At 42.5% G+C, this 27,217-nt stretch overlaps 1 protein-coding gene across 2 annotated transcripts in view; it reads left to right on the top strand.

Moving 5' to 3' along the window:
• Positions 1–7,850: 7,850 nt before the first annotated feature.
• ralylb (RALY RNA binding protein like b) overlaps positions 7,851–27,217 on the top strand; it is a 124,281-nt gene continuing 104,914 nt past the window's right edge. Inside the window, exon 1 of one of the 2 annotated variants that reach the window (XM_086190835.1) lies at positions 7,851–8,202. In XM_086190835.1, coding sequence (XP_086046961.1) covers positions 8,197–8,202 — 6 coding nt within the window. In that variant the 5' untranslated portion in view covers positions 7,851–8,196. The remainder of the gene's footprint in view (positions 8,203–27,217) is intronic. The other variant, XM_086190834.1, reaches the window with a different exon arrangement.

The raw sequence follows: 27,217 nt of genomic DNA, 5'->3' as shown, positions 1-27,217 counted from the left end.
TGTTCAAGTCCAACATTTAGATATTCCCAAATTTTATTTTTGTGAGAGAGATTTGTCAGAGGTCCCAGCAAAACAATGGCACAATTGACCCTGAAACACACTCTACTTACGCTCCCTTCTGAAGGGCTCCCTGAGTGATAAAGCTGGGAATAATGGCGTACCAGTTTATCCACTTTTGAATACGCAGCAGCTGCACAGTCAGGAGATGCTGGATGTCTGTCTTCACAACTGGCATAAATCACCGTGTGCATTCCTCATCCAGTTGGAAGGATTTAAATGTATGGGAAGAGCATGAAACAAAATAAAAGGGAATCCAGTCTTGTCGGTCTTGGAGGGTGATAGGATATAATTTCTGGGCCGAGCGCGCGCTGGCACAGATGGGAGTGATGAACAGGTGTAGAGGAGATAGGACACAAATGTAATTATTTAGCTGATGAATAAGAATAGGTCATTTTCATCCAGATGTACGCTGTCAGGCTTTTTTCTGTCTTGCACGGACTGATAGCGCAGCAACTTCAGCCCATTCAACGGCCGCTACCAGTTGTTATCGCTGCCATTAGAGTGATTCAGAAGGGTCAAACTGCAGCTAGCAGAATGGGACGGAAGGTTCGTATCAACCATTGTCATCACTGATAAACCGCAGCCTGCTCTTCTGAGCCCTCGACGATACGAGAGCTCATGATATGATGTGTCAGAGCTGCATGTGGTTACGGTGACTTTTGTCGACGGGCTTCAATGGACTCGCAGTTGGAAATGTAATTAGAAGCAGGAAACGAACAACAGTAGAGGACCTGCCTTCCTTTGTTCTGGTCGTAATCACTACAGCCACTAGGGGGCGTCTGTCGCTTGCATGTTGCTGAAAAGAATGCAGATTTAGTGGTTAGGAGCAAATGAAGTAAGGCGGCGCGGTGGTGCATTGGTTAGCACTGTCGCCTCACAGCAAGAAGGTGCCAGGTCCAAGTGAGGTCTTTCTGTGTGAGTCTGCATGTTCTCCCTGTTCCTGTGTGGGTTCTCTCTGGTACTCCAGCTTCCTCCACAGTCCAAAGACATCAAGAGGGGACGAGGCTGATTGATACTCTAAATTGACTGTAGGTGTGACTGTGAGTGTGAATGGTTGTCTGTCTCTATGTGTTGGCCCTGTGATGGACTGGCGACCTGTCCAGGGTGAACCCGGCTTCTCGCCCAAAGGCTGCTGGGACAGAAGATGGCAGTACAGGCAATGTAGCATGTGGCTGGGGGCAGAAGAAGAAGTCAGGGCCATGAGGAGGATGTAGCTGCTCATTTGCACCAGTTAGTATTGGCCATGTTGGCTGCTGTCTGAAGACAAAGTATGGGAGTATTTTGGAAGACGACTGTGGGAGTTACAAAATTTGAAATTGCAAAAACAAAGAATGAGGTTTCCACTTTCCACATTTTCTCTTTTTCAATGAAGCAAAAAAAAAAAAATTCACAAATTTTGGTGTTTCCATCAATCTCTTCCAATGTGATAATTCAAAATACGCCAATGGAAAGATGGAAGAAGTGAGTGTAGCCAACATGACCTCCTGTTTTAAAGCTTCTCTAGTTTGGCCGGTGCCTTGCAGGTTTTGTTTGGTTCCCTGAGACCACGTTTGCTCTCTGGTAGCGCCTGCGTCCTTGCTCAGCTCACTGTGGCAGCAGCCAGCTATCCTAAAGCATCCCCTGCTTTATCACGATACAAACATGCGCTACATCTTAAAAATATAGTGTTTGAAACCTCAAACTCATTAGGAAAGTGCTTCTACAAGTAAGTGAGTAGCAGTCTCCCTATCTTGACCTCTTTTGTAACGAGTGCTGCCCCCTGCTGGCTACGAGGGTAGAAAAAAGGCAGGCCTCCTCATGATCTTCACTCCAAAGGCATGTCCTGTGATTTAACACAGTCCACAAATTTCTTGATACAAACCAACACTGACAAGGTGAGGTCACTTCCTGTGCTGTCTCTCTTCATGGACATATTCTTTATTTCTCGCTGTCTAATCCTTCCGTGAATGATGAGGTAAAACTGGATCTAATAGGTGTTCAGGTGCTCAGTGTGCAGTACGCCATGCAGCGCAGCCTTCTCAGCTTGCCAAACCAAATTACAGGTGCACAGAACACGGTGAATCATTCATCACCTCACGCTGTTCTCTCTGGTATCCAACTGCTTCCTCTTTGTTTAGTTGCATTGCTCTATTGAAGGTTCATCCAATCAATGTAATTGTGGGTGATTGTTTGTCTCAATCCACTGCCTCCTTACATCCTTGGCTCTGATCAATAGCCATTGCTCCCATTGCCCTGCCGTCACAGTAAAAGATTACTCGGGCATGCTACACGAGGAGAAATTATTTTATGTGAAGATTTATCGGATTATTTCTGAAATATTAAGTGGTTTCTGTCGAGACTATTATCCTGGGTTTTAAAAGGAGAGAGCAAACTTGGACGCGTAATTGGTGGAGGTCTGGGTGTAATTTCAAATGTACTTCCTGGATTTGTACACCACCTGACCTTTTGAATGAATAAACAGCATGTCAATAAACAGCCAGCAGCACTAGTCTGAATTAGACATAAGCTATTAAAACAGGATTGTATTAAGAACAGCATCAGGGAAGGAAATGATGGCAATTAATGTTTTAAATTTTTCTGAAATTGGTATGCAGTCAAAGAAGGTTGAAGGCAACCAGGCCAAGACAATTTCTAAATACGATGGCTTCTAATACTCCTGGTTTCAAATTCACAATTACAGCAAAGATTAATGAAATGACCCTTAGACAACTGTGACATTCCAATCCCACCTGTTTGTGCTTCACACATAATCCAGCAAATGTTTCACAATTAAAAGCCTTTTTTATGTGTTAATGGACTTTTAATTGGAAAGTTTAGCAGTACATTTATCAGGACAAAAACACATCAAAATGAGGATTTATGCTAAATGAGATCAAATGTAGGGCTGCACGGTGGTGCAGCGGTCAGCACTGTGGCCTCACAGCTAGAGGGTTCTGGGTTTGAGTCCCGGTTCGGGCGCGGGATCTTTCTGTATGGAGTTTGCATGTCCTCCCCGTGCCTATGTGGGTTCTCTCTGGTACTCCAGCTTCCTTCCACCATCCAAAGACATCAATTTGGGGACGAGGCTGATTGGATTCTCTAAATTGACCGTAGGTGTGAATGTGGGTGTGAATGGTTGTTCGTCTCTATGTGTTGGCCCTGCGATGGACTGGCGACCTGTCCAGGGTGAACCCTGCCTCTCGCCCGTAGATGCTGGGATAGGCTCCACCCCCCCGTGACCCTTACTCGTAAGGAATCAGAATGATAAAGCTAGCTCTGATTTAGCTCCTTGGTCTCATCCCTGCGGCTGCATCCTAGCAGTCGAGCTAACGTTGTGGGTCAAATTTTGGGGTTATTTTTCACTTTGTTTGTATGCGTCTCTCAGCGTTTAAGCAATCAGGCTACTGTTCCTGTTTAACTATCATCTGACTGTGAGACTTGTTGATACATTTATTTCTAAAAAGATAGGGGGAGTGACTCAGCAAAAAACCGACATTTTGTTCAGCCTGATTGAATAACAGGGGTGCATTTAACTGGATCGATTACTCAGGTGTCGGCTGTTATTAGTTACCTATTGTTTGATGGACTGTCCAAATAATTTAAAAAGCTGTACCTTTAAATTGGCATAATAATTGGGAATCAATAACCTACATTGAGTTTCCAATACTGTGATGAACACATCCAGTAGAATGTGTCTTATAGAAAATTCCCATGTGGGGCATTATCAAGTCTTTATTATCAAAATTAGAAGCAAAAGATCTGACTTTTTAGTATTACCTAAAGCAAATTTTTAAATATTTATTGCAATTTATTATGTCATAAATGTAACTTTTTCATGAATCACAAGTGATTGGGCCAGTATTTATGACTACAGCAAGTATGAATACTTCTGAATATATATATATATTTTCAAATTTGAAGCTGTAAATCAAAATCTTGAAAACCTGGATCTGCTGCATTGATCATATTTGTTTTATTAGTTGCTCTATTTGGAAATATTCTCATTAGCGTCTGTAATAAAGATGAACGGCTCCTCTAAATTCTCCTCCAACGCGCTGACAGGCTGCTAATTCCCCCCTCAGTATCCGCTTCCTCTAAAAACCACAGCTTCTAGTTTTCATCAAGCCGGTTGGTTGATGGTAATGAGTTTGGTATTTCAGAACCATCCTGATGTGGACTGTCGTAGGAAACAGTGAGAAAAATGTATTTACCAAAATATCAATTACATTTATTTTTTCTTTAGTTGCCAATGTCATCAAAGCCTCAACGTTTCAAAACTGCTAATGGATTTAAGGACCAGGTTTAACAGTCTAACAATATAAGGCCTCTGGCTGTGTTGGCACTTGAAATGACAGCAAGTAAATGATGTCCTTTAGGTAAGTTTAGGTGACGTTTGTTGTGGCAGTTGTGGGAACAGAGACCGGATCATGATCTCTGGTGACAAAATCCAGTGTTTATCTGACTGAACCATCCTTGTTATACTTTCTACAGTAACTCCGTTACTTTATAGGCGTCGTTTGATTTCCTCACTGCTAGTATAAGCTAACGTTATTCAACGCTATCATTATTCGGAGGAACAGAAGGCATTTGGACTTCAAATATGTGGGCTCATTTTAGCCAACAGTGTCCTACCTCTGGAACTTATCCTTTACGTCTGCTAAATTGCTGTTTTGTGGCACCTCAACGGTCTAAACTTGTGTGATCGCAAACCCCACTGTTGTGAGGCGGGAACTTTTTCTAACTGTGTGAGACACGAGTACGTGTATACTGTCCTTGGGCACTGTGACAACACGTAAAATGATTTTTCAAAAACACCTGGAATTCACTGGGTCTGCAATGCATAAGAATATTGACTGTGAGATTGAGTGTGAATTTTAATCTGACAAGCCAACAGCAGAAACTGAGTCGGTTCTATGGAGTACACCCACAGCGAAAAAATAGAGATTTGTTGCATGGTCACTGTAGCCGCTCCAGTGGCTACAATAATTAGTGACAGCGATGACCCTCACTGTGCTAACGTTATGCACCGCGGACCCTGTGTCATATCTGTATATATTCATAAGGTGGTGATACCAGGCTGCCGTGCATCATTCCTCCTCCCTTCTTTCTCTCGCAATGTTACTCTTAGTTAATGATGGCACAAAATATGTACTGTGTAAGTGCAACTTGTCTCTGCATTTCCAGCCGGGGCAATGTATGACAGCCTAAGCCCCTGCCACGGTGCTGAATAGTAGCGATGGACCTAAGCTGTGCTGATAGATGGCTTGGCTGCGGGCTGCCAGGCAGTGGAGCGCGCCTCAGCTCCCACCGACGCACAGCTACCCTTTAGCCCAGGGGTATGGCTTAGAATGCAGCTATTAGAGCAGTCCGGAAGATTTCACAAGCTCATTATAGTCAAGTGTTGGGCAAACAGACACATATACACACACACACAGGAAGACACACGCGTGTCCACACAAACACAGAGGCCACTTAAGATGCAGGTCCATGAGCAGCCAGGGCAGAATCCTCTGGAGCTCCTCAAAAAGAAAAAAGAAAAAAAAAAAATCAGAGTTAAGACGATAAAATTGGGCACAGTGTGTTCGGAAAAAGAAAATCACCAGAATTTTTTCTTTCTTCCTTTTTTTCCTAACACAAAACTGAGACAATTTTAGATGTGCTGCATCATTACAGAGGAGCAGCTCTACAGTAGTTTCACTCCCCAGGCAGGATGGCTTTTTAGGGCCATAACAGGTGCGCTGTCAGATCCTGTGGTGGTTAATTATGTTTGCTTGCATAAGTAGGGCTTGTAAATTTGTTTGCTTCCGCCAATAGCATTCACAGCATTTTGCATTCACTTACCTTATGCAAAGAAATCTTGGTTGTTGTTTTTTTTTTTTTTTTCATTTTTCTTTCAAGGTCTGGAAAAGCAAGTCACTTTAACCAAATGTTGTGTACTTTATTATACATTTCAGCATCAGTGAAGGTCACTTTAATGGGTCAATAAGGGAGAGTTTGTTCATGGCCATCGGGCAGTGGTTCCCAACCTTTTCCAACTCAGGGCCCACTTTTAAGTCTCAAACATTTCGGCCATGTGATGCGTTTTCAGAGCACTTTTTTCTATTGAAGACGGAACATAAAGCACATAGTTTTTGTGGATTCACCATCAGTGCCTTGTCTCTCTTTCCTTTTAATTCTCCCTGTTGCTAGGCAGCTCTCCATCCTCACTTTCCAGTCGCAGCCATCAGCATCCAGCGTAAACTAGTCAAGTGCAGTGCGGTCCCGCCGCAAAGTGGCCGATAACAACAGAACTTCCTATCACTCATTTGCTTGTCACATATCTGAAACTTAAAGGAGAAACAAAACAAATTAACCAAAATAATATTTAAAAATTGTAATATCCTTTTAAATGTAACTGAGCATTAACATTTAAAACATTATGCTGTATGATTTTATTTTTGTATAATTACATGTCCACCCCCACACAAAAATCATACTATTTTGGAAATGATTTGGCAGCCGCAGCACGGTGATGCAGTGGTTAGGGCCTCAGCTCCATCACGGGATCGTTCTGTGTGAGTCTGCATGTTCTCCCTGTTCCTGCGTGGGTTCTCTCTGGTACTCCAGCTTCCTCCCACAGTCCAAAGACATCACGAGGGGACCAGGTTAATCTGTAGGCGTGGCTGGGAGAGCCAATGGTTGTCTGTCTATATGTGCTGGCCCTGTGATGGACTGGCGACCTGTCCAGGGTGAACCCCGCCGCTCACCTGAAGGCTGCCGGGATAGGCTCCACCCCCCCACCACCCCGCGACCCTTAACAGGATAAGAGGTAGAAAATGGATGGATGGATTTGCCAGCCCACTTGCAATACCTTAGGAATACAGGTTGGGAATCACTGCCATTGAGTTTCCTTAAACCTGCTAAATTCTAAGATACCGAGGGGTTTATTTATTAATAACAGGTGTCTTTGCCTATTAAATACATGCACTCAGAATTATCCATAAAGCACATACTCCATGATGGCTCATAACGCATATAGAGAAAGATTCCCTCCAGGGAGCCGAGTGGAGAGTCATCCAGGAAGATCCAGAGCAATTAAGGCTTTAGTGTCTTCTTCAGTGAGACTTTGAGAGAAGTTGATACTCGCTGGGGAAACATTGACCACCTTTAACACCGAGACTGTCCCAGTTAGGGCCATTACTTTATGAACAAAAAAAACAAAAAAAAAAGTCACTGCAGTGATATATGAGAGGAGTGTGTGGAGGATCTGTTATCTGTATGTGTTTGCCCACGACTCTGTACGTTTATTGTATAGAAACGGGCTTGGTCTGCTCCAGCAACTGGGTTATTTTCAGCATTTATTGTACAAAACAGGATGGAAACAAAACAAACACAATTAACATTCCATTAAACTAATCATGTTAAATTGGGCAAATGGTTTATTTTCAAATCCAGTACCCATCTGCAATGCAATTGCTGTAATAATGACACAGAATTAATTAAGAAATATGTTTTTCTCATTCTGGTTTTGTTCTCCTTTTTTTTTCAGATTTAATTCAGCTAAGTTCCAGTTCCACTCCCTTTCAATGGGAAACACAAAATAATGAGAAATGTTAGTTATGTATTTAACTCCAGATTCTATTAGTGAAGTTGTAGTCTGAGTGTCCGAAAGCTTTACCCGTAGAAACTGTAATTAAATACTCACTTAATGTTCTATTTAATTTGGGCTTCACCTTCCATTTTGCCATCCAAGCTAGTTCTATACATTTCATAAATATACATGGTTTAATTTCTCAGTTTCTTAGTTTAACTTTCCTGCCAGGTCTGGAAGCATCTCTTACTGCCTGGACAGGAATAAGCAAGTTTTTGCATCATTTCCTGTGCAGACAGGAAGTAGGAAGTTTAGTAGGAAGTGGGACGTGAGTACATGGCCCTGTGTGAAGGAAGAAGGAAGATACTACAACTTCTCACCACTAACCCTTCCAGAACTTCTCGCTGGAGGACATAATTGAGAGACTTGTTACGGACACCAGCAGGAACAACTTCCTGGTAGTTTGGTTGTGTCGCTGTGGCGAGAACAGCTCCGGCCTAGCAGATCAGCAATGGAACCAAGGGATTCAACGATGGGAGCGGCGGTTGGTGTTCATCTCTGGGACCGTTCGACAAATCATCTGATTGATGAAGGTAGTTTTTTTGTCTTATTTAAAAAAAAAAAAAAAAAAGCCCCGAATGGTTAGCACCTCCTCAAACTTTTCCAAACTTGTGGCATTCCCGCTTCTTTCCTTATTCCTTCGCTTTGAAAACATTTACCTCTAAACCCTCATCTTCTGGAAGCATTTTGATACCAATAAGGTTTAAATCCTAAATAGAAAATGGGCTATTTTTGAGCATCAAACACTTATGTTAATTTTTGGTTGAAAGGCTTTTCTACCCATCATGCAGTTAGTGAGCTGTTATTTTGATGTTCTGCTTTCTGGAGTAAATCTGAGAAATATAAATGCTCTATGTATTTAAATTGCATTCTTTTGTACTGGTGGCGTCAGAAGTGCAGGATTGTTGTTGTTACTGTTCTGGTGTGAAAAACTAATTCCGCACCTGTTGGAGGCAATAACATTCCTCGCAGGTTTCAGTGTGGAGGGACGCGTCGAAAGGGAGCGTTGATGCATTGTGAGAGAATTTGTAAAGTAAGGAATATGCAGTAAAGTTGCTTACAAGCTCAGCTGTGTGTAGATTATTCTCTGGCTCCTCTCCAAACTGTCACTCAGCCCTTTGTAATGAGAAACAGTCAGCCGTGGTCGCCCTGTGAGTCCAGTTGGCTTTTTGATTTATTGAAATCCACTGTCGGTCGGCGCTGAGTCACCAGCTCTGTGGCGAAAATTCAACTGATACTTCACAGTCCCTGCCTTCACTCTTCCAAGTATCATCATGCTGTCAGACATTTTCCCTGCCTTTACTCTAGCAAAGGGTGCAGCCATTTATCCAGAAATGCCACATTTCACAGGGCACTCACTTTGTATGAGTGAAAAAAAAAACAAAAAACAACTTGGGACATTGTTATTCTTATAAAACTCCACTTCTTTTTATACACAGAAGCTCATATGGGGATGTGTAGTCACTGCTATTATTTACACATTTATAAATGGAGGTTCGAGGTTCCTCATAAAACACATACATTACGCCGCCAGCTAGGGCCCATGGGACAATGCAGTACTGTCTGTTCTGGTGTTGTTGCCGTGGGAACCTCTTCAAGATCGGTCAGAGAAACCAGAACCTTGACCTGCTGGCACATGCGGGGATGAGCAGCAGCAAATCTAACAGCAACTGAGCCCAATGAGTTTTTTTGCTTGCAGTTGTGGATGATGAAAGGCATCTGTGTACAGTGGCTCTGAATGGACAAATGAGTCCAGAAATGGATTTGATTTGGATGTTAAAACCACAGGAAAATCACATATAACAATTGTCGGCAAACTTTGAACAATCACGAGTAAACATTGGTTCAATTTTACTTTAAAACCTGCGATAGTTTTGCTTATGAGTGCAGATTTGATGTGGTGTTGCAAAGGAGACGTGTACTCTGAAGGCCCACTGTTGACGGATTAGGTTTGGGTTGCCAGTCATGGAATTGTTCATCTTTTTTGTTTGGCTCGTTGAAAAAGGTGATTTATGGGGAAACAACAAAATCTATGCCTGTTAAAATGTGACGTTTGAGTTGTAGCTAATGTAAGTCCCAAAAAGCATAAAATATGGCAACTGGACTAACCTCGTGTGAGACTTTTGAGACTTACCATGACCTGGATGACAGAGAATATCCACAGCTATAGCTAATGTAATGTTAGCTGTTAGCTAACAGCTGGCAGTAAAATGTGAATCGTGGGTGAAACGACCAATACTATACCTGTTAGCACGTGATGTTTGAGTTGAGGCTAATGTAATGTTAGCTGTTAGATAAAAGCTGGTTGTAAAAGGTGAATCGTGAGGGTATTTTGAGGGAACAGCAAATACTATGCTTGTTAGCATGTGATGCTGCGTTGGAGCTAATGTAATGTTAGCTGTTAGTTAAAAGCTGGCAGTAAAATGTGAATCGTGGGTGAAACAACCAATACTATACCTGTTAGCACGTGATGTTTGAGTTGAGGCTAATGTAATGTTAGCTGTTACCTAAAAGCTGGTAGTAAAATATGAATCATGGGTGAAACAACCAATACTATACTTGTTAACATGTGATGTTTGAGTTGTAGCTAATGTAATGTTAGCTGTTAGATAAAAGCTGGTTGTAAAAGGTGAATTGTGGGGGTATTTTGAGGGAACAGCAAATACTATGCTTGTTAGCATGTGATGCTGCATTGTAGCTAATGTAGTGTTAGCCGTTAGCTCACAGCTGGTTGTAAAAGGTAAATCATGGGTGAAACAACCAATACTATACCTGTTAGCAGTGATGTTTGGGTTGAGGCTAATGTAATGTTAGCTGTTAGCTAAAGCTGGTAGTAAAACGTGAATCATGGGTAAAACAACCAATACTGTACCTGTTAGCACGTGATGTTTGGGTTGAGGCTAATGTAATGTTAGCTGTTAGCTAAAGCTGGTAGTAAAACGTGAATCATGGGTAAAACAACCAATACTGTACCTGTCAGCACGTGATGTTTGAGTTGAGGCTAATGTGATGTTAGCTGTTAGCTTAAAGCTGGTTGTAAAAGGTGAATTTTGAGGGAACAGCAAATACGATGCTTGTTAGCGCGTGATGCTGAGTTGTAGCTAATGTAATGTTAGCCGTTAGCTCACAGCTGGTCATAAAAGGGAAATCATGGGTGAAACAACCAATACTATGCCTGTTAGCACGTATTGCTGACTTGTAGCTAATGTAATGTTAGCTGTTAGCTCACAGCTGGTTGTAAAGGGGAAATCAACAAATACTATACTTGTTCGCACGTGATACTGAGTTGTGAACCGTGTTTTGAAATAAACATTGATTGCAGCTTAGCATTTAATGTTTTAGTATCAATAATGATCTCCCTCATAAAAAGTATTTTTTTTTCTAAAATTGTAGTTTCTTTGTGTTTTTCATGACTGGAGTTCTATCAGAATCTACTGTGGTTTTGCTGTATGTAGCTGTCCATGATGGCTGACCCACATACGCAAAGACAACCAAAGTTGGCAAGCAAATCTGGTTTCTCTCCATAAAGCACTTTGTGACTAAATAAAGCAAAAATAGCGGACAGCTGGTTCGTATCAGGGGTTGCATTAACTATTAATCGCGTGTCAGAGGACAAAGAAACTCGTGCTCAATAGAAATGAGAGGACGTCAACTTGCGTTGCTTCTTGCTGCTTGATGACACCGTTATTGTGTCGTACACTAAAACTGGAATCACTGTCACAGCTTTCCAACACAAAATCTGCTAATCAAGAACCCCAAATGCGTCACAATTATGAATGTACTCTTGGATTATAGCCAGTGTCAAATTTCTCCTTAATCCCGTTAATTTAATCTCCAGCAGTTCCTAAATAGACCGCAACTGTTGTTCAAGAATGGCAGCGAAGGCGAGATTGTTGTTTCTAGCGTGTCGCCAATGCAAGAATAAAAGCACGGTTATTTTCTCTGCTTATCTTTTCTTGTCTGTTATGATTCAATTTTCGCCACTGCAGAAGTCTTGGTGAAGTCTTATCGGCGCCTCCTTTCAGCCACACGAGGCCTTCGTACAGAAATCTCACTTGCCTCTTCCGCTCACTCCGTCTTCCTTCAGCTGCATCTCTGGAACATTGATGATAATCACTAGAAACTTGTGCCAGCACCATCACAATCTCTGGACATGCTTTTTTTTTTTTCTTCCTCTCCCATGTTGACCGCACAAACACGTCTCTGCTCTCGAGCTTGTTTTGCTTTACAGGAGTTGTCAAGATTTTATTAATTGGCTGATCTCAGGTAATTACTCATGGTCGAGGACAGGGAGATAATGAAGCAGCTCAGAGTTAAGAAAAGTCTTCGTGATTGATAGCGAGTTGTCGTTGATGGTAAAATAATAAAGGAACAGTGTGTCACAGAAGCCTGGCAAGCTGTGGAATTGCGAAAAGATGAATTAATTACACATCTCCTCATTTGAGGACCACATTGACGCTACTCACTCATGTTAAGTGTTTCCTTTTGTCCTTGAAAGTTTTCCCTTCAGTATCTACTGCCTGCAGTTTGTTAGACCTCACAGAAAATGTGTTGTGTTTGATTTCCTCGAGGAGCTTTGTTTTTTCAAGCGTCTTCAAAGGATTGTGTACATGCGCCGGGTGAAGCTAAAGGGCAGGACAACAGAGATTTGAAACGAAATCTGGTCAATTCATACAAACGTTTAATCCATCACTCAAATAAAAAGAATAATTTATCAAGATGGAGACAAAAAGCATCCAGCATGTCAAGCAAAACGGTTTAAGGCTTCAACAACAACAACAAAAGCCTCCTTGTCCTGCTTCCTTACTTTGTCCCCCTGCTGTTCTCCACCTTAGCAGCAGATGCTTCCAGACTCTGACCTCTGACCTCGTGTACCACAGTTTTCCATCCAGTCTTTGCTGGTTCTCCCAGCAGTTTCTGATCACTTGTGCCCCATTAAAAGTATTTTGTTAGTCCAGTAACAAATTGCCCACATTGCCATTTTCTGGCTCCCAGCTATTGGACTTGTTTTTTGTTTTTAATCGTTTTTGTCTGCAGTTATTATTTAGATCCACAAATAATGTTCAGATTTAAAAAGAAATATCAGAATACACAGAAAAACACAGGGACTCCTTTGGGTGTAGTTTTTACTAAATACAATTTTACTAAAGAAAAACAAGAGGTCAAGGTGGCAGGAACTAGAGATCAAGTCAAAAACCAAACCAAGCTGAAAAGGCTGTTGTTGCGGGGTTAACACGTTCTGGCTTTGCGTCGCTGCGGTGATTTCACTGGACGTTGCAACAATTCTTATATTTTAATGTCACATCTCTTATTTATTTGTCAAGGCATTGGATGTTTTTTTTTGTTGTTGTTTTTTTTGGCCAGAACAGCAGGCGGTTACAGCCATAAATCATGATTCATCCGCATCATGTGTCATTTTAAGTGTTGCATAGGGTTGTGGGTAGTTTGAGAACATTAAGAATCGGTAGAAGCACTCTGAGAAGTTCTACAGTCGAAGGCCTTGTTCCTGGGGAGAATCCAGAGGGTCGGAGACAGAATAGAACACTGGCCGTGCTCAGTAACTGAAATCTCCTTCTAGAAATGCAGCTGACCTTATAGCATGTGAAATGCTAGCGATGGTTAGCCTTAGCTAGCTTTAAAACCTTTACTCTCTAACTTATTTTCTAGAACTGTGACCTTGGGGGGGGGGGGGGGGGTGGGATCCTTGTTGAAATGACCTTCTCAGGTTATTTACTTTAAATAAACAGACAAAAACGCAGCTTAACTAAAACAGCTAACTAGCTTAGCAATGCAGTTTAGGGGTTTCAGCGTTTGAGTCTTAAGGGTTCACAAAATGGTCCACAGGGAAGTAAACATGATCTTTAACTTGACAAATGCTGGATGGAAGAAATATTGATAATAATAATGCAGTACTGCATCAGATCTGGAGCAGTTTGAATAATTCAAGCCAGTACAGACGGATATTAGAATAGATAAGACACTTTATTCCTGAGAGCAACAAACAATACGGATGAAATGTACTTTTGTTTGTTAAATTTGATAAGCAAGCTGAATTTTCCTCTCCTGATCTGAAAGCAGAGCAGCGTATCTGCCTTTTTAGGTATTATGCAGATTGACTGGCAATATTTGGGTGGGTAAAATTATCTTCTAAAAATAAATAAATAAATAAATAAATAAAAGGCATCAATCCAAAAGCATCACAAACTTTTCTATTTGTCATGCAAAACTGAAAACTTTAAAAGCAGAACTTGTAAGCAGCTCTTCCCTGTGATGCCGTCAAGAGAGTTCCAGTTTACTTGGATGCATTTTTATTGTCATTAGTTTATTATTGATGTTTCTAATTATTCAGTAAGTTTAAAAAAAAAACAAAAAACAACAACCCACGAACCCCTTCCACTGCTTAACAAGCTGTGAAGCGGAAAGCAACAATTTGAGATCGTGTTTTATTGTTGGCTGTTATATAATGAATCCTACCAGAGGACCCACTAATGAGCTGCTGAGGATGGCAGCAGCGTAAAACATCTACAGGAAAAGGGAAACGTCAGAGGAAGTGACAGCGGGTGTTCGTGGAGTTCAGCACGTGCCTTTCATCGTAGCATGACAAACAACTGAGGCGCAGCGGGGGGCAAAGCAAATAGTAATGCGTAGGCCAGGAGGAGGCGCGGCGAGGAATACAAAGTGGGAGCGGAGCAGAGACCGAGATCCAAGGAAGTACGTTTGAGGGTTTTTTTTGTTGTTTTTTTTTTTGAGAAAGGTCAGCCGTTGATGATGAAAGATTGTTGCACATGCAACGAGGAACCACATCATTAATAATCCATACACTGAACATTCATGAATACTAATTGTTGAAATAAAACAAACTCGGGGACGACTCATTATTTTTGAACGCATCCTTTCAGCCCCGAGTTCGTTTTTGTGATATTTATCAGTTGTTTTCTCCTTGATGTCTCAGATACTGTCCCACCGCCGAGCACTTAGAGGGAGACGCACCAATTATTTTGACATGACTTAACATGTCGGTCTCTCATAGATGGATAGATTAATAAAGTATCTATCTATCTATGTGAGACCGACATGTTAAGTCATGTCAAAATAATTGGTGCGTCTCCCTCTAAGTGCTCGGCGAGCTCCGTGTTGGCGGCCGAGTCATCTTCCCTGACACGGGCCGGCCCCGGAGTGAACACACGGCTGCCTTACAGAAACACAAACTTACACGAGGAGAGAAAGTTCTGCGTTCAAAAATCAACTCGCCCAGCAAGAGCGCCCTCAGGGATATCGCCGGGGCGACCCAATACAGGAACAAAAGCAACTTCTCGCGACATCGACAGAATCGCCCCAAAATATAACGACTTCTTCTTCTCTTCCTCACCCCTCCACCCACCGGATTTGGTGAAAATCGATCTTGTGCTCATTTTTTAAACCTGCGAGCGCACAACCATCACCGGTGAATTAGTGAGTGAGCGGTTAAAATACTTGATGAACCGACTGAAGAGTTTGAGAAGAAACATGGGACTTCCATCGGTGAGCGGGTTCCAGCTGGGCTTGAAGGATCTCTGAGAGGAGTGGAAGGTTTGGCTTACATTCAGTTGGAAAAGGTGGATAGGTTTTTTTCCTGGTCAAGAAAATAAGGCATAGTTTATCTTTTTTTTTTTTTTTTTCAAATAGAAAAGGATTTTTTTAATTAAATGATTCCTAACGCATTTTTTTCCCCCCCTGTTTTTGTATGTGACTTCCACAGCTGGAGTCAAACTCTGTGCTGTCAGCATGGGGGGGGGCACGGGCATGTTAGCAAGGAGGCTAAAACCCAAGGGCGCTAAGCGCTAGTCAGCAGGCGTTTTTAGAAATAGTTATTGATATTCATCTTGTTTGGCTGCTGCTGATTGCCGGGGAACTAGAATGTCGGTTCTAATGCGGAACCATTCGGCCTTCTTCTGACATCCACTGAACCGTCTCTCGGCCTGGAGAACAAGGTTTCAGAGTGGCGCCGATGTCTTTCTGGTCAGAGTCCACTTAATTCAGAGTCTGGGTCTGGCTCATCATGACCAGCAAAACCAGTTTAAACCTGACCTTCCTTCCCAGAGGAAAGTGCTGTCCATAACAACTAGGACAAAGTCTCACGAGAGGAAGGTTTGTAAAGAGACGTTATTGTTGACAGGGGCTAGCATGGCTCAGAGCGAGAGTGGCCGTCTAGTAACCTTAGGATCGCTGGTTCAATCCCCACTTCCCCCAGCGACCATGTCCAAGCATCCTTGAGCAAGACACTGAACGCCTAATCGCTCCTGATGGCCCTGCAATGGACTGGTGACCCATGCAGGGTGAGCCCCGCCTCTCACGCAATGTCAGCTGGGATAGGCTCCACCCCCCCAACCCTAAACAGATTAGCGGAATAGGAAATGGACGGATGTTGTGGTTATGGAGTTTGACCAGGAAAGCAGACGTATACGCTGTTTGTCAGGCGAATTAAGTTTGCAAGGTGAACCGACTCAAAGCTGTCACTGCAACCAGCAGCAGGTGGTTGGTGGAAAAAGGCGTAATGGAGACATTAGCTAAATAAAATCAGGTTTCTAAACCGTGTTCCTGTCTTACTCTTGGATATCCAGGGTTTTTATATCTCACCTCTCAAGAAGCCTGACATAGACGAGGGCTGTAACCTTGTAGCTTGGTTCACTAGTGAGTTCGACATTCTCCACATCAAACTGATACGAGGTGCATGGAATAAATAAATCAACAGCAATTTTTCTCTCCACGCTGCATGGGATCTGCTTTCCAATTCTGTCCTGCTTCAGCTTTTACCTCATCTGCTCTTAGTATTCACTGTTATTTTTCCAAACAAACGTGAATAAAATCCGAATCCTTCTGAGTGGCTTGAGAATTAATCTGAACGTGATAATTAGATGCAAGCTAAGCCTCTTGTGAGAAGCATATAGCTGAATTAATATTCATGTAGTTAGCATATAAGCTAAAAGTCCCTGTTGAGAAAGTGTGCAGCATTCTTGAAACAACCGTCTGTTTATGCAGGGAAAGGAGCTGGGAAAAAAAGAGCCTCGGTTAGCATATGCCTCTCCCTGCTGCTGCTTATGACACTAAACTGAAATTATGAGTAGCTACTCATCTGTAAACAGAGAGGGAAGGGAAGAAATCATTTGGGGATAATTCAAGTTCAAGATGTGTTGTGTGATGCACTCAATCACAAAGAAAAAGAAGAAAACAAAAGCTGTCTTCCCAAGGAAAATCGTAGGGGCAAGCGGCAAAAATGACCTGCAACGAGACGCCACCTAGTGGCTACAGTAAATACGACGGCAGGATATCAGTTGAACTCAAAATATAACAAGGAAAGATACTGCAAGTACGGCCGCAGTGTTGATTTAGGAATAAAAACGGGGGTTGAGTCCAAATACCAGACCAATCCCTGACTGGAGTCCCGTGTTGGATCCCTGCTGCCAGGCAGTGTTGGCGACTCGTAAGGAAGAAGGCTGGCTGCTGTCCGTTTCCCACTTTGAGTCAGAACCAAGTTTTAATAACAGAAATTGGCCCCCCTAACAGCAGCAACACCAGCCCAACCAGCTCCGGCGATCACACATCATAAAACATCATTATCCTGAGTCTAGAACTCGGGGGAGTCGTGGCTCTGGTGCTGGTTTGTCGGACTGTTGGCAGGTTACGCAAAATTTATGGAACCACAGACCTTTAAACTCTGTGGGAGGAATTAGACGTCGAACAACAACAGGAAGAAACAATTAGTTTTCGGGAGCCCGTCTGAATAAATGGGCAGATTCAGGACTTCATTGCCTTTGCATTACAAAAGAGAACAATTACTTCTTGAGAAGTACCGTGTTACCATCGTGAGTAAAACCAGGCGTGTGCAATTTCTTGAACTTCAGGAAAAAAAAGTGCAGGTTTTATCGATGGAAATCAGATTTTTTTTTTTTTAATACCCCCTCTAAGGAGTTTATGGGAGGGGTGCTGGTCTGTCTGTCAGCAGGACACCTCACGGCGTTGTGGATGGATATTAATGAATTAATTGGGATGCGGGTTGAGTGGTGATCAGTTCTTGGAATTGGTCTGAATCTGGTGATGTCACATCGCCTTACCGGCGCCACGCGTCCCTCTATGGTTCCACGTCACCAGAGAAAGAAAACAAACTTCATTTAAAAAAAAAAAAACACAGTTATGTCCTTTAGATTAAGATCCTTGTTATACACAAAAAAGGTGTTTGTTTGTTTGTTTTTAAATTAAATCCTAAAGCAGTGAATAAACATGGACGAGATGTCCTGACCTTAATTACCTCCAAGCACATCTAAAAGTACGAATAATTTGAGGCTTTCCGAACTTCAGTTTCTGTATTACGCCTGACAATAAGTTAACATTTTCTCTTAAGAACCTCTCATTCATTAAATGTGACAAACTTCTGTGGAATTTGGTAAAAATGCATTTGTTTGGGTTGTTGGTTTTTTTTTTTTGTCATTTAGACTTTTTCCTCACCGAGTTGCTGGGAGAGCCTGGTGTATCATATCATGAATAATTGCATGAATAATTCATTGTTGAGTGTTTAATTGCTTCGGAGCAAATGGCTCCTGCAAATAGGAAAATAAATGTCCTTTAATGATCATGTAACGGTGTCAAGATGGGCGGCCCGAGCTTTTAGTCACACATCTGCAAATGCTTCCTGTCCGACGTGCGTGGCGAAGATGTGAGGCACGTTTACCGCGAGGGTTTGGTGTCCTGATGATGTCACTACACAGGTTCAGCGCGATTCTCCGTCTGTCCGGCTACTGAGCACCTGAGGTCACACAACATCGGCAAATGTAAATGAGTTCTACCCTTTGTTCACTCAAACACAGCTAATAAGAGAAACACCGACTGACTGGATGTTTTAAGACTTCATTTTTTCTGGGGTCAAAGCTGCTCTGCCATAATTTCTCTCAAGCTCCTGGAAGCAAATAAACCTGTGAAAATATAGTGGATTGTGGAACAAAAGCAGATGTAATCGGCGGTGCTTTATACAGTTTCATAGACAGTCCTTCCAGAAAAATGCTGAGGTTTTTTGTTTGTGATTGTTGCAGGCAAAAATCCTTGAATCCTAGCAGCGCATTTTCTTAAAAAATGCGATGGAATATGCAGGATATGTATGCAATGTTACGCGATGAAATTGCAGTAACTTGCAAAAACTGCAGTTTATATTGTAAATAAATTGTTGTATATTGTAATAAAATATGTTGTGTGTATGTATATATAAATATCAATCATACATATATATTTATATACATATATAAACAAAAAAACTGAGTTTTGCATTAAACTTTTATAAAAAAATTACAGGTTTCAATGCATGAAGGTGTCCTATTTTCAGGTCTAGAACGAATGGCATGGCTCTGATGAGGAATCCCTCCATCACTGGACAAGTTACTGACATAAAATAAAACCAAATTCCTTTAATTAACTGTAAATAGAAAAAAAACCCCACTTTGAACTGCAACAATCATTCATTTGAATTTAATTTTTTTTTAAAAAAGAGGTGTTTTATATTTTCAGCAATGGCTACTGCTGATTTGGTCACACGATGAAAGCCACTGAGGAAAATGGAATCCCAGGAGGAGGTCAGATGTAAGCGGAGCTGGTGGAGTTTGAACCGCTTCGTTTCTTGTTTCCTACCAACAATCAGCTCGTTGTCCGCTGTACCTGAACTGTAAAAATATACTTATAAAAACCCTCAATCAGAGCAACTTTTTCCCTTTGCACATTTGAGTCAAAACTGGTCTTCCAAACGTGGCAAAAGCCATGGACGTAATCTACCAAAGCCAGGCTCCTCTTTATCTTTCACAAGAACTCATTTGAATCTAGACTGATTTTTTCCCCAACCCAAGATGATATTTATTTTAAACACAAGTCTTGCCAAAGCCTAACCAATGAAAATACTCACTGGACACCCGTTGGTGCTATTAACAGTTAACTTAAACCACTTACTGTAGTACACATGTTAGTCTTGTAAGGCACAGCCTGATCCTGCAATGGGGTCCTTGTTGGACCTGCAGCCAAACTGAGTGGCGGCACTCAGCCGAGGCTGGAGGCCAGTCAGCTAGCTGCACATCTCACCTGCCAAAAGCATCAGAGGAAGCCATTCTCTGCCTCTGGAAGGTTCCTTTGGAAGAGCCGATAGTGGGCAAGCAACCTCAGACTCTCCTCTGTCCTCTGGTGTCTGCATGAGGAGGACCTGCCAAACTATGTCTGGCCTTTGGGAGGCTTCTCTTTGCTATCAGCTTTTGCAGAATCTGATGAAGAGGGATGCTGATGGCGTCTCCCACTACCACTGAGTACCTCTTTTGTTGACCCAAAGACCATCCTGTAATATGAACTTTTTATGTTCCCGACATGATCTTCAGTCCCTTTTTATGAGCTATGTGGGGGGAAAAAAACCTAGAATGATAGAACCAAACGTTCTTGATCACAAGCAAATGTGTCTCGTTTATTCCATCAATATTTCAACACTCATATTCATATCATATCCAATCATATCCAGCTCAGTCTGAAGACATTCAGCATCGACGATCTGACAGCATCGCCCATCCATCCGTCCATTTTCTATACTGCTTATCCGTTAAGCCGGGCGGGTGGAGCCTATCCCAGCTGACATTGGGTGAGAGGTGGGGTTCACCCTGGACGGGTCACCAGTCCGTCGCAGGGCCATCAGGATCAACTAGGGGGTTCAGAATCTTGCTCAAGGACACTCGGACATGGTCACCAGGGGAAGTGAGGATCCAACCAGCGACCCTTCTGTTGCTATGGCCACTCTGCCTTTGAGCCCCGCCTCCCCAAAGACAGAATCCTTTACAACGTCAAGGTAGTAAACACAAAAGTTGAGTTTCCATCACCTTGTTTTTATGCGCATTTTGACGCACGTCATCAGAAGAAGGGTATGGAAAAACCAGAATTTTTAAAAAAAGAACTATAATCCTAATTTGCAAAAAGTTTTATGTTCATTCTGTTGTTTTTGACTCGTGTGAAAAAGAGTTAATGCCCAAATTATGACGTCGCAAATGTTAGTATGTGTCTCCCGCGGAGGAGAACAAAATATTCCTTGTTCTCATCGATGACAACAATATTTATAATAATTTGTACGTCGCCGGGGCAACTACTTTTATTACAGCAGTGTTGGGATGCAGCGCTAATATCACCGTCTTGTGACAAAACTAGCGTCGCTTATCCACTCCAACTACTTGATGGACACACACCTCATAAACTTTTCTCGCTCTCTTTTTTTTGGGGGGGGGGGGGGGGGGTTGCTAACTTTAATAAGACCCAAATATGGACATCACAAAATATTCAGATTATTCAACAATTACGTCCTATAATGAGATGTCGGGGTGTGGAGTGACAGGAGGATTCTTGTAAAAACTGTGAGTGAATAAAAAGAAGGGCTGAATTGTGCATGTGTGCCCCACAGCAAGCCTTTGATAAGATTCTGCTCTCAGGGGATTCGACTGACTTTCAAGAGGTCAGACCAAAAAGAAATTCTGCAGAAGATACATATGAACAATTTAAGATTGAATTAACATTTGAGTTGTGAAGTTTCTAATGGACCAAAATCAGATTGGAGCACATTCTATTTCTTGTCTGGAAAATACATATTTGACACTCATTTAGAGTCATAAACTAAAAAATTACATTTATAAATTGAGGTGTTGTGGAAGTTGGGAGCAATTAGCATAATTTGAATATAAGCACTGAAGCGGAGTGTCCTTCAGTTTTAGCATCTATTCATCAACTGCAGCTTAGGAAAAAAAAAAAAATCAGCTCAATACACACAAACAGGACGCTTTTGCTTTTGAAAGCTCATTAACCATTATGTTATTACACCAGCAACTAAAACTGCAAGTGTCAGCTAGAAATGTTACTGTGTTCTGGCCCGATAAGACAGTATGAATTACGTTAGCTTGTTGCTAACGGTGTGTCATTAGTCACAGGGAAATAGTAAAATATTTCCTGTCAAAGATTGTTAATGCATCATATACACTTACTATATCGCTATTCTTTTATTCATATTTAGACTCGGTGGTGTTTTAGTTGACCTGTTTAGTATCTTGCTCATCCCCGGCGAAACTAAGCTGTTTCTAGTTTAAGATATTTGATTGATGAACATTTGCGATTTCTTTGTATTTAGCCTTGATGTGTCTCTTTAGGTTTCTTTGTTTTTTTTGTTTTTTTGTAGAAGCTGATTTTGAAGTTTCAGCCTTTTGAGTAAAATGCACAATAGCTTTAGTCTAATTTTCTGTAGAAATTGGTTGTCGTCAACAAAAAACTTGAAATGGGTCGTCGCTCGTACATTCTTAGTTTATTTTTTGTTCACAAAATCAACGTTACTCTCCTTTTTGTCAGTTGAATGGTGTGTGTGTGTGGGGGGGGGGGGTTCACTGCAGAATTGGCCAACTTTTAATATGAATTGAATATTTTTTTCTCACATTAAATATAGGAATAATAATAGCGTATAATGTGTTGAGCAGAGTTGGGGGTCATGAAAAGAGTGACAGGGGAGCTGTGGGTAACATAGGCAGTGTAACTTGAGGAACTATACTATCGTAACTAACAGGACACGAGTCTTAACACCATGACAAACAAGTTGGTTTCTTATTTTCCAGCCGCACAAATGCATCAGAGGTCGCAAATCAGCGGTGACTATGACTGCAGAGGACTTTCATAAATCAAAATCAGAGCTGTCCTTCCAGGCAGACTGAAATGGCCAACATACAACTTCTGAATACCAAATAATTCTGTACATTTGCTAAATGGCTTTGAAAATCAGGAGGACAAATTGACAATTCCAGGTGATCCACTGCTGACAAATAATGACACTCGCCATTACATTATCTCACTTTGTGGGTCTTACCCAGCAGCTGCTCTGCTATTAGCGAACATTTGGGGAAAGGACAGAAAAGGAGAGGAAGGTGTTTGATCATGTCCATGCAGTACTTTCCCTTTCTGATATTTGACAAAGCTTTACAGAAAGACAAAAAAAAAAAAAAAACACCACCGACCAACATTTACAGAGATTATTAAGTTAATACGTAGTTGTAGCCATGCAATTTATTCCCCACAGTCACCTAATTTCATGCTTTGTGATCAAACCACTTAAATGTTTTAGCATCTGTGAGAGAATCAAACGTCCATCATTACAAGTCCTCCAGGCATTCCCGTCCCTACCTGAGTCTTCTCTCTACTATTTGCTCTAACAGAGAGCGTTCACGGCCCACCGGAGAACCGTACCGCTGCATGCAAACAGATTAACTGTCACTTACTTATGCTAATTAATTATCAAAAGAGCATGTGCTGCACACAACACAATCAGCCTGTCTCAATCCCATAATGCTCCTGGCTGTGTAGTGGCCACGAGTGTCCTGCTTCTTTCTCCCGAAAAGGTCACGCTGCCTCCCGTCTCTGTGGGTGCCCGTGGCTGTCGAGCTGAAATGGAAATGTCCCCGTTCGTTGGGACAATTAGTTTGACTGCTGTTAACAAGGTAAGTACATCAGACGAGAGTGCGTCTGCTCACGGGGACCTTTCCTCCTCATCCTCTTTCTTTGTTTCTCTTCAAAATGGAGTGGTGATGCTGTCTAGCCAATTATTTTCTTCGTCAGAATGTAAAGACGTGAGCTGTTTTGTTTTTTTTGTTTTTTTTTTCCTCCCCCCAGCTCTTTGTGGCATTAATTCAACATTTTTCTCCATGACTGTTCTGTCTCTAATTGGAGTTGTGAATGCTTTGCAAGGTGCCGCTGCAGCAGTAAATGATCAAGGTTAGCATGAGTCTACGTGTCTGACTGGCTGTTTGTGTGTGCGCGCACCTTTGACCCGTCCATTCGCGTTTGTGGTCACTTCCACTGACAAGACGTCAGAATGAGTCTGTCTTTCAGGCGAATGGAAACGGCCGGCGTTAATGTGAACTTAAGCTTCATTTGACAATCAGACAGCATGGATGAGAGCAGAATGGCTGCTTCTTGTCATTTTGATGAAAAAAAATCCACCAGAACACACATAAGCAGACAAACAAATGCATTCAGTACCGAGGAAGGATTTCTAATATGGACGTGGTAATTGGGCCTAAGAACAGTGTTTAATTTTTGCAAGGAAAATCATTCAGAACACACAGAGCGGACCAGAAATTAGTCCTTAAACCTGGAAATGACATGATTGAACATTCAGTCCCTCGTCTCTATGTTAATGGGATTTTTGAAAGCCTGAATCATCTGTGGTTTACACAAGCCGAGAATATTTGAACACTTTGTTGTACAGAATAAAACACGTCAGCAAAAACCACAGTGGATTTCAAAGCTTTAGTCTTTAAAAAAAACGACAGTTGCCGGGAACGGGCGTGAAGTTGGTTGTGTAGACGTTGGAAGTTCTATTTCTCCGGGATGAATTATGCACAGCACAGAGGTCCTTGTTACCAAAATGCAACAACCCGTCGTGACGGGCGCTAAACTCTGGGTTCTCCTTAAAACAAGCCGGGTTTCTGTTGTCCCAGAGAGTCGAATGTTGAAGGGGTGAACGAGCGCTTTTATGCTGGGAAAGTTCTGCTCCGTTTTGCGTGTGATTTCTGAGGAACACGAGTGATCGGTGCGATCGATCCGGCACCCCGGGCGCCGCTACAATCGAGGCGTATGCTGACTTCATTAGCGAAATGACATGAAATACAATTTTATTTATTTTTTTAAGTGGAAGTATTTCACTTTAAAACAAACTTAAAATAAATTTTGTCATGAAAACTTCCACTCAAGTTTGGTTCCAGTATTCAGAAATGAACTCCAGTGGGCGGAGCTTGGTGGTTGAAAAGAAGAACATGTAGTTAGAACCTTTTTTCAGTTCCAAAATGAAGAAAAACGGTTATAAAAAAAAAATAACAGGGATCAGAAAACCTTGTTGCCTGAATTCGGTTTATCACCCCCTCAAGGTTAAAGACTTCAGCTGTCATGGTTTCACCAAAAATCACGGTGGAAACGTGGAACTCGGATGAACTCGGTTGTGAAGTCTGGTGTTTTCTTCTGGCTGCAGTCGTGTCCCCAGTTGAGTCGAGTGTTTGTTTGCCCCGTCTCTCCTCACACGCCCACCTGATATGAACTCTCCTGCTTTATAGACATCGTCTCACTCCATCTTCTGCTAACTGCCCTGCAAAACTGGTACTTGAGGGGTTCCTACGGGGTCATAAAGAGCCGCCGGCTGAGCTTCGGTATTTGATGAGTCGGGAGCGAGCACAGTTTGGGTGGCAGGTTAAGCTAAGTCGCGGCAGTCCGTAATGCTGCCGTCAGAGTTTTGTGTTGTCGTCGGATATAAACGTCTGTCTTCCTCTGAGTCATCGGAGTTGTAATCAGAGTTTTCCTCCTCGTCTGATACTTCCCGTCTAAAGCACCTTTTCATCTTCAAAGAACAGACCCACTGAATCCCTCCACTCATGCAACTGGGGGTTTTGGCACTTTTCTTTTTAGAGTTCTGTGAAAGCCGTATCTATGTGGAGGGTTATGTTGGGATACCTGTGTGTTTGTGTGTGTGTGCACCATGTATGATGATGCTGCTGCACACTGATGATGGATGGGAAGTCGTCGGATCCCGTTCAGTCCCTGTGAGAGCAGGCGATCCGACTGTGCGGCGCATGATGGATAGGGCACGTCGATTTGACAGAGCACTCGGCGTATCACGGTTTGCATAATCATGACTCGACCTCTACTTTATGCAAAAGAGGGCCGTCCTGCAAGGCCGGCGCCCAATATTCTGATTAAATTTTATGACTGAGGCTGCGCTGATCAAATATGAAGGAGGGTTCTGTTACAGCGATGCTTCCATTTGAATGTTCCCGCATACTTCCGTGCACCGTTCAGCTGCGGAAATGGAGAAAAAAAACCCAAAAAAAACATCCAAGCGCACACACGGACGCCGATCTGACGTTTCACAGTCGAGATGTGCGACATCGAGGAATACCGCGCCGCCGATGCAGATCAACGACTGTCAGTTTGAAGGGTTTCCTCCTCGTTTTTTACACGCAAGGCTACAGAATAAATCATTTTTACAGCTCCGGGCGTCTCGGTATTCGCCGTTTAGCTTGATCTGAGCCTCGGTGGCATCTTTACGATCTCTCTGAATAAGTGTGGGGATGAATTTGACCCAGCAGGGCCTTCTGTGTGCTCATGAAATCATTTAGACAGGATTTTTACACCTCCACAATCTCATCAGCTGTCAGGCTGAAAGGATAGTTTTGCTTTGAAATGCCGAACTGTGTCAGATTTGACTGAAACGGGGCGGCACGTCATCGGTTAGCCAACTAGCAGAGCTTATCAAGTTTATTGCATGATTCTGTTGAAGTGGGGGGGGAGGGGGGGGTCAAATCCTTTGACGTATTTGTTGGAGGTGAACCGGCTGTGGATGCTGTCGCGCGCAGGGCGGACGAGACTAAGAATCATTTCACGCGTTTAGAATTTCTTGTGCCCAAATGTGCTAAATTGCCTGGTACTGGAGTCACTCACACAAACAGAAGAGAAGAAAAAGTGGATAAAAAAGAAAGGAGGAAAGGGAAACGAGTCATCAAAGGCTTATTCACTGGCCCGGAACTTCCTGTGGTTTCTTCGTATGTGTTGGATTTGTTTTCAGTTTTTATGTTCTTCTTCTTTTCATTTCGCTGCTAGTTGTCCATCGAGCAGACACTGATATTCCCAGAGTCATCAATTTGGAGCTCCGGCGGAGTTTTTAGTATATTGGAGTAAATTCAGAATAGAAGTTGAGAGGTGGTCTATTTGGAATAGGAACCAGGTAAACGGAGCTCGGTGGAGCTGAGCTTCGTCACAGACACGAGAGAGACGTTTTTCCCCGCAGGCTAACCGCCCGTCTCTTGAGTTCTGCTGTACTGGCGTCCTCTCAGCTGGTTTTCCGTCCCTCCCCAGTCTTCGCCGTCCCTCCTGGGCGTGACGACAGCAGCCCCTCTTGCGTGTGCCGTCTGGGGTGAACAAATGTGGTTGCCCGTGAGTAAGAGACGGCTCACAACATCGGCTCCACCCCTGCTTGTGTTTCCGTACGAAGGAGAAGACGAAGGCCAAAGTTACCAGGAGACAGCGTGGCTACAAGTAGGAGCGTGTCCCTTTAATCCAGGAGTCACTCGTATGGAAGTGCAGTCACGTCAAAAATATCTCTCATTTTTATGCCTTTACAATGAGGAAAGTAGACTTTTGTTGTGCCGGACAATATTTGTGTTTAAAATGTAAAATTAAACAGCTGATCAGAACTTCCTCTTTTGTCCTCTTTTAGTGGATGTGAACGAGCCTCCTCGGCCAAGACGGGGCGACGTTCTTCTCTCTCCTGGCGAAATAATATTTAATCGTGATTGCCGTGAATGTGCAGTGACTTCAAAAGTGAAATTCGAGTGTTGCATTATTCTTTCAAGGGGAATCATCTTCTAACCCTCAGCTGCAGCTCCTTGGGTTTCATGATAAAAGCGTCTCGCTATGACAAGAGCGGAGTCTGTATATAGCAGGATGCGGCTCTGAGTATTTATATTTTATGCGCGGCAGCAGTACATT

The sequence above is a fragment of the Aulostomus chinensis genome, chromosome 21 (genome assembly GCF_037954235.1).
Source record: "Aulostomus chinensis isolate RoL2024-O1b breed Wild chromosome 21, RoL_Achi_v1.0, whole genome shotgun sequence".
Lineage (NCBI taxonomy): Eukaryota > Metazoa > Chordata > Actinopteri > Syngnathiformes > Aulostomidae > Aulostomus > Aulostomus chinensis.
Note: the sequence above shows the minus strand (reverse complement) of the source record. Positions and strands in the feature narration are given on the sequence as shown.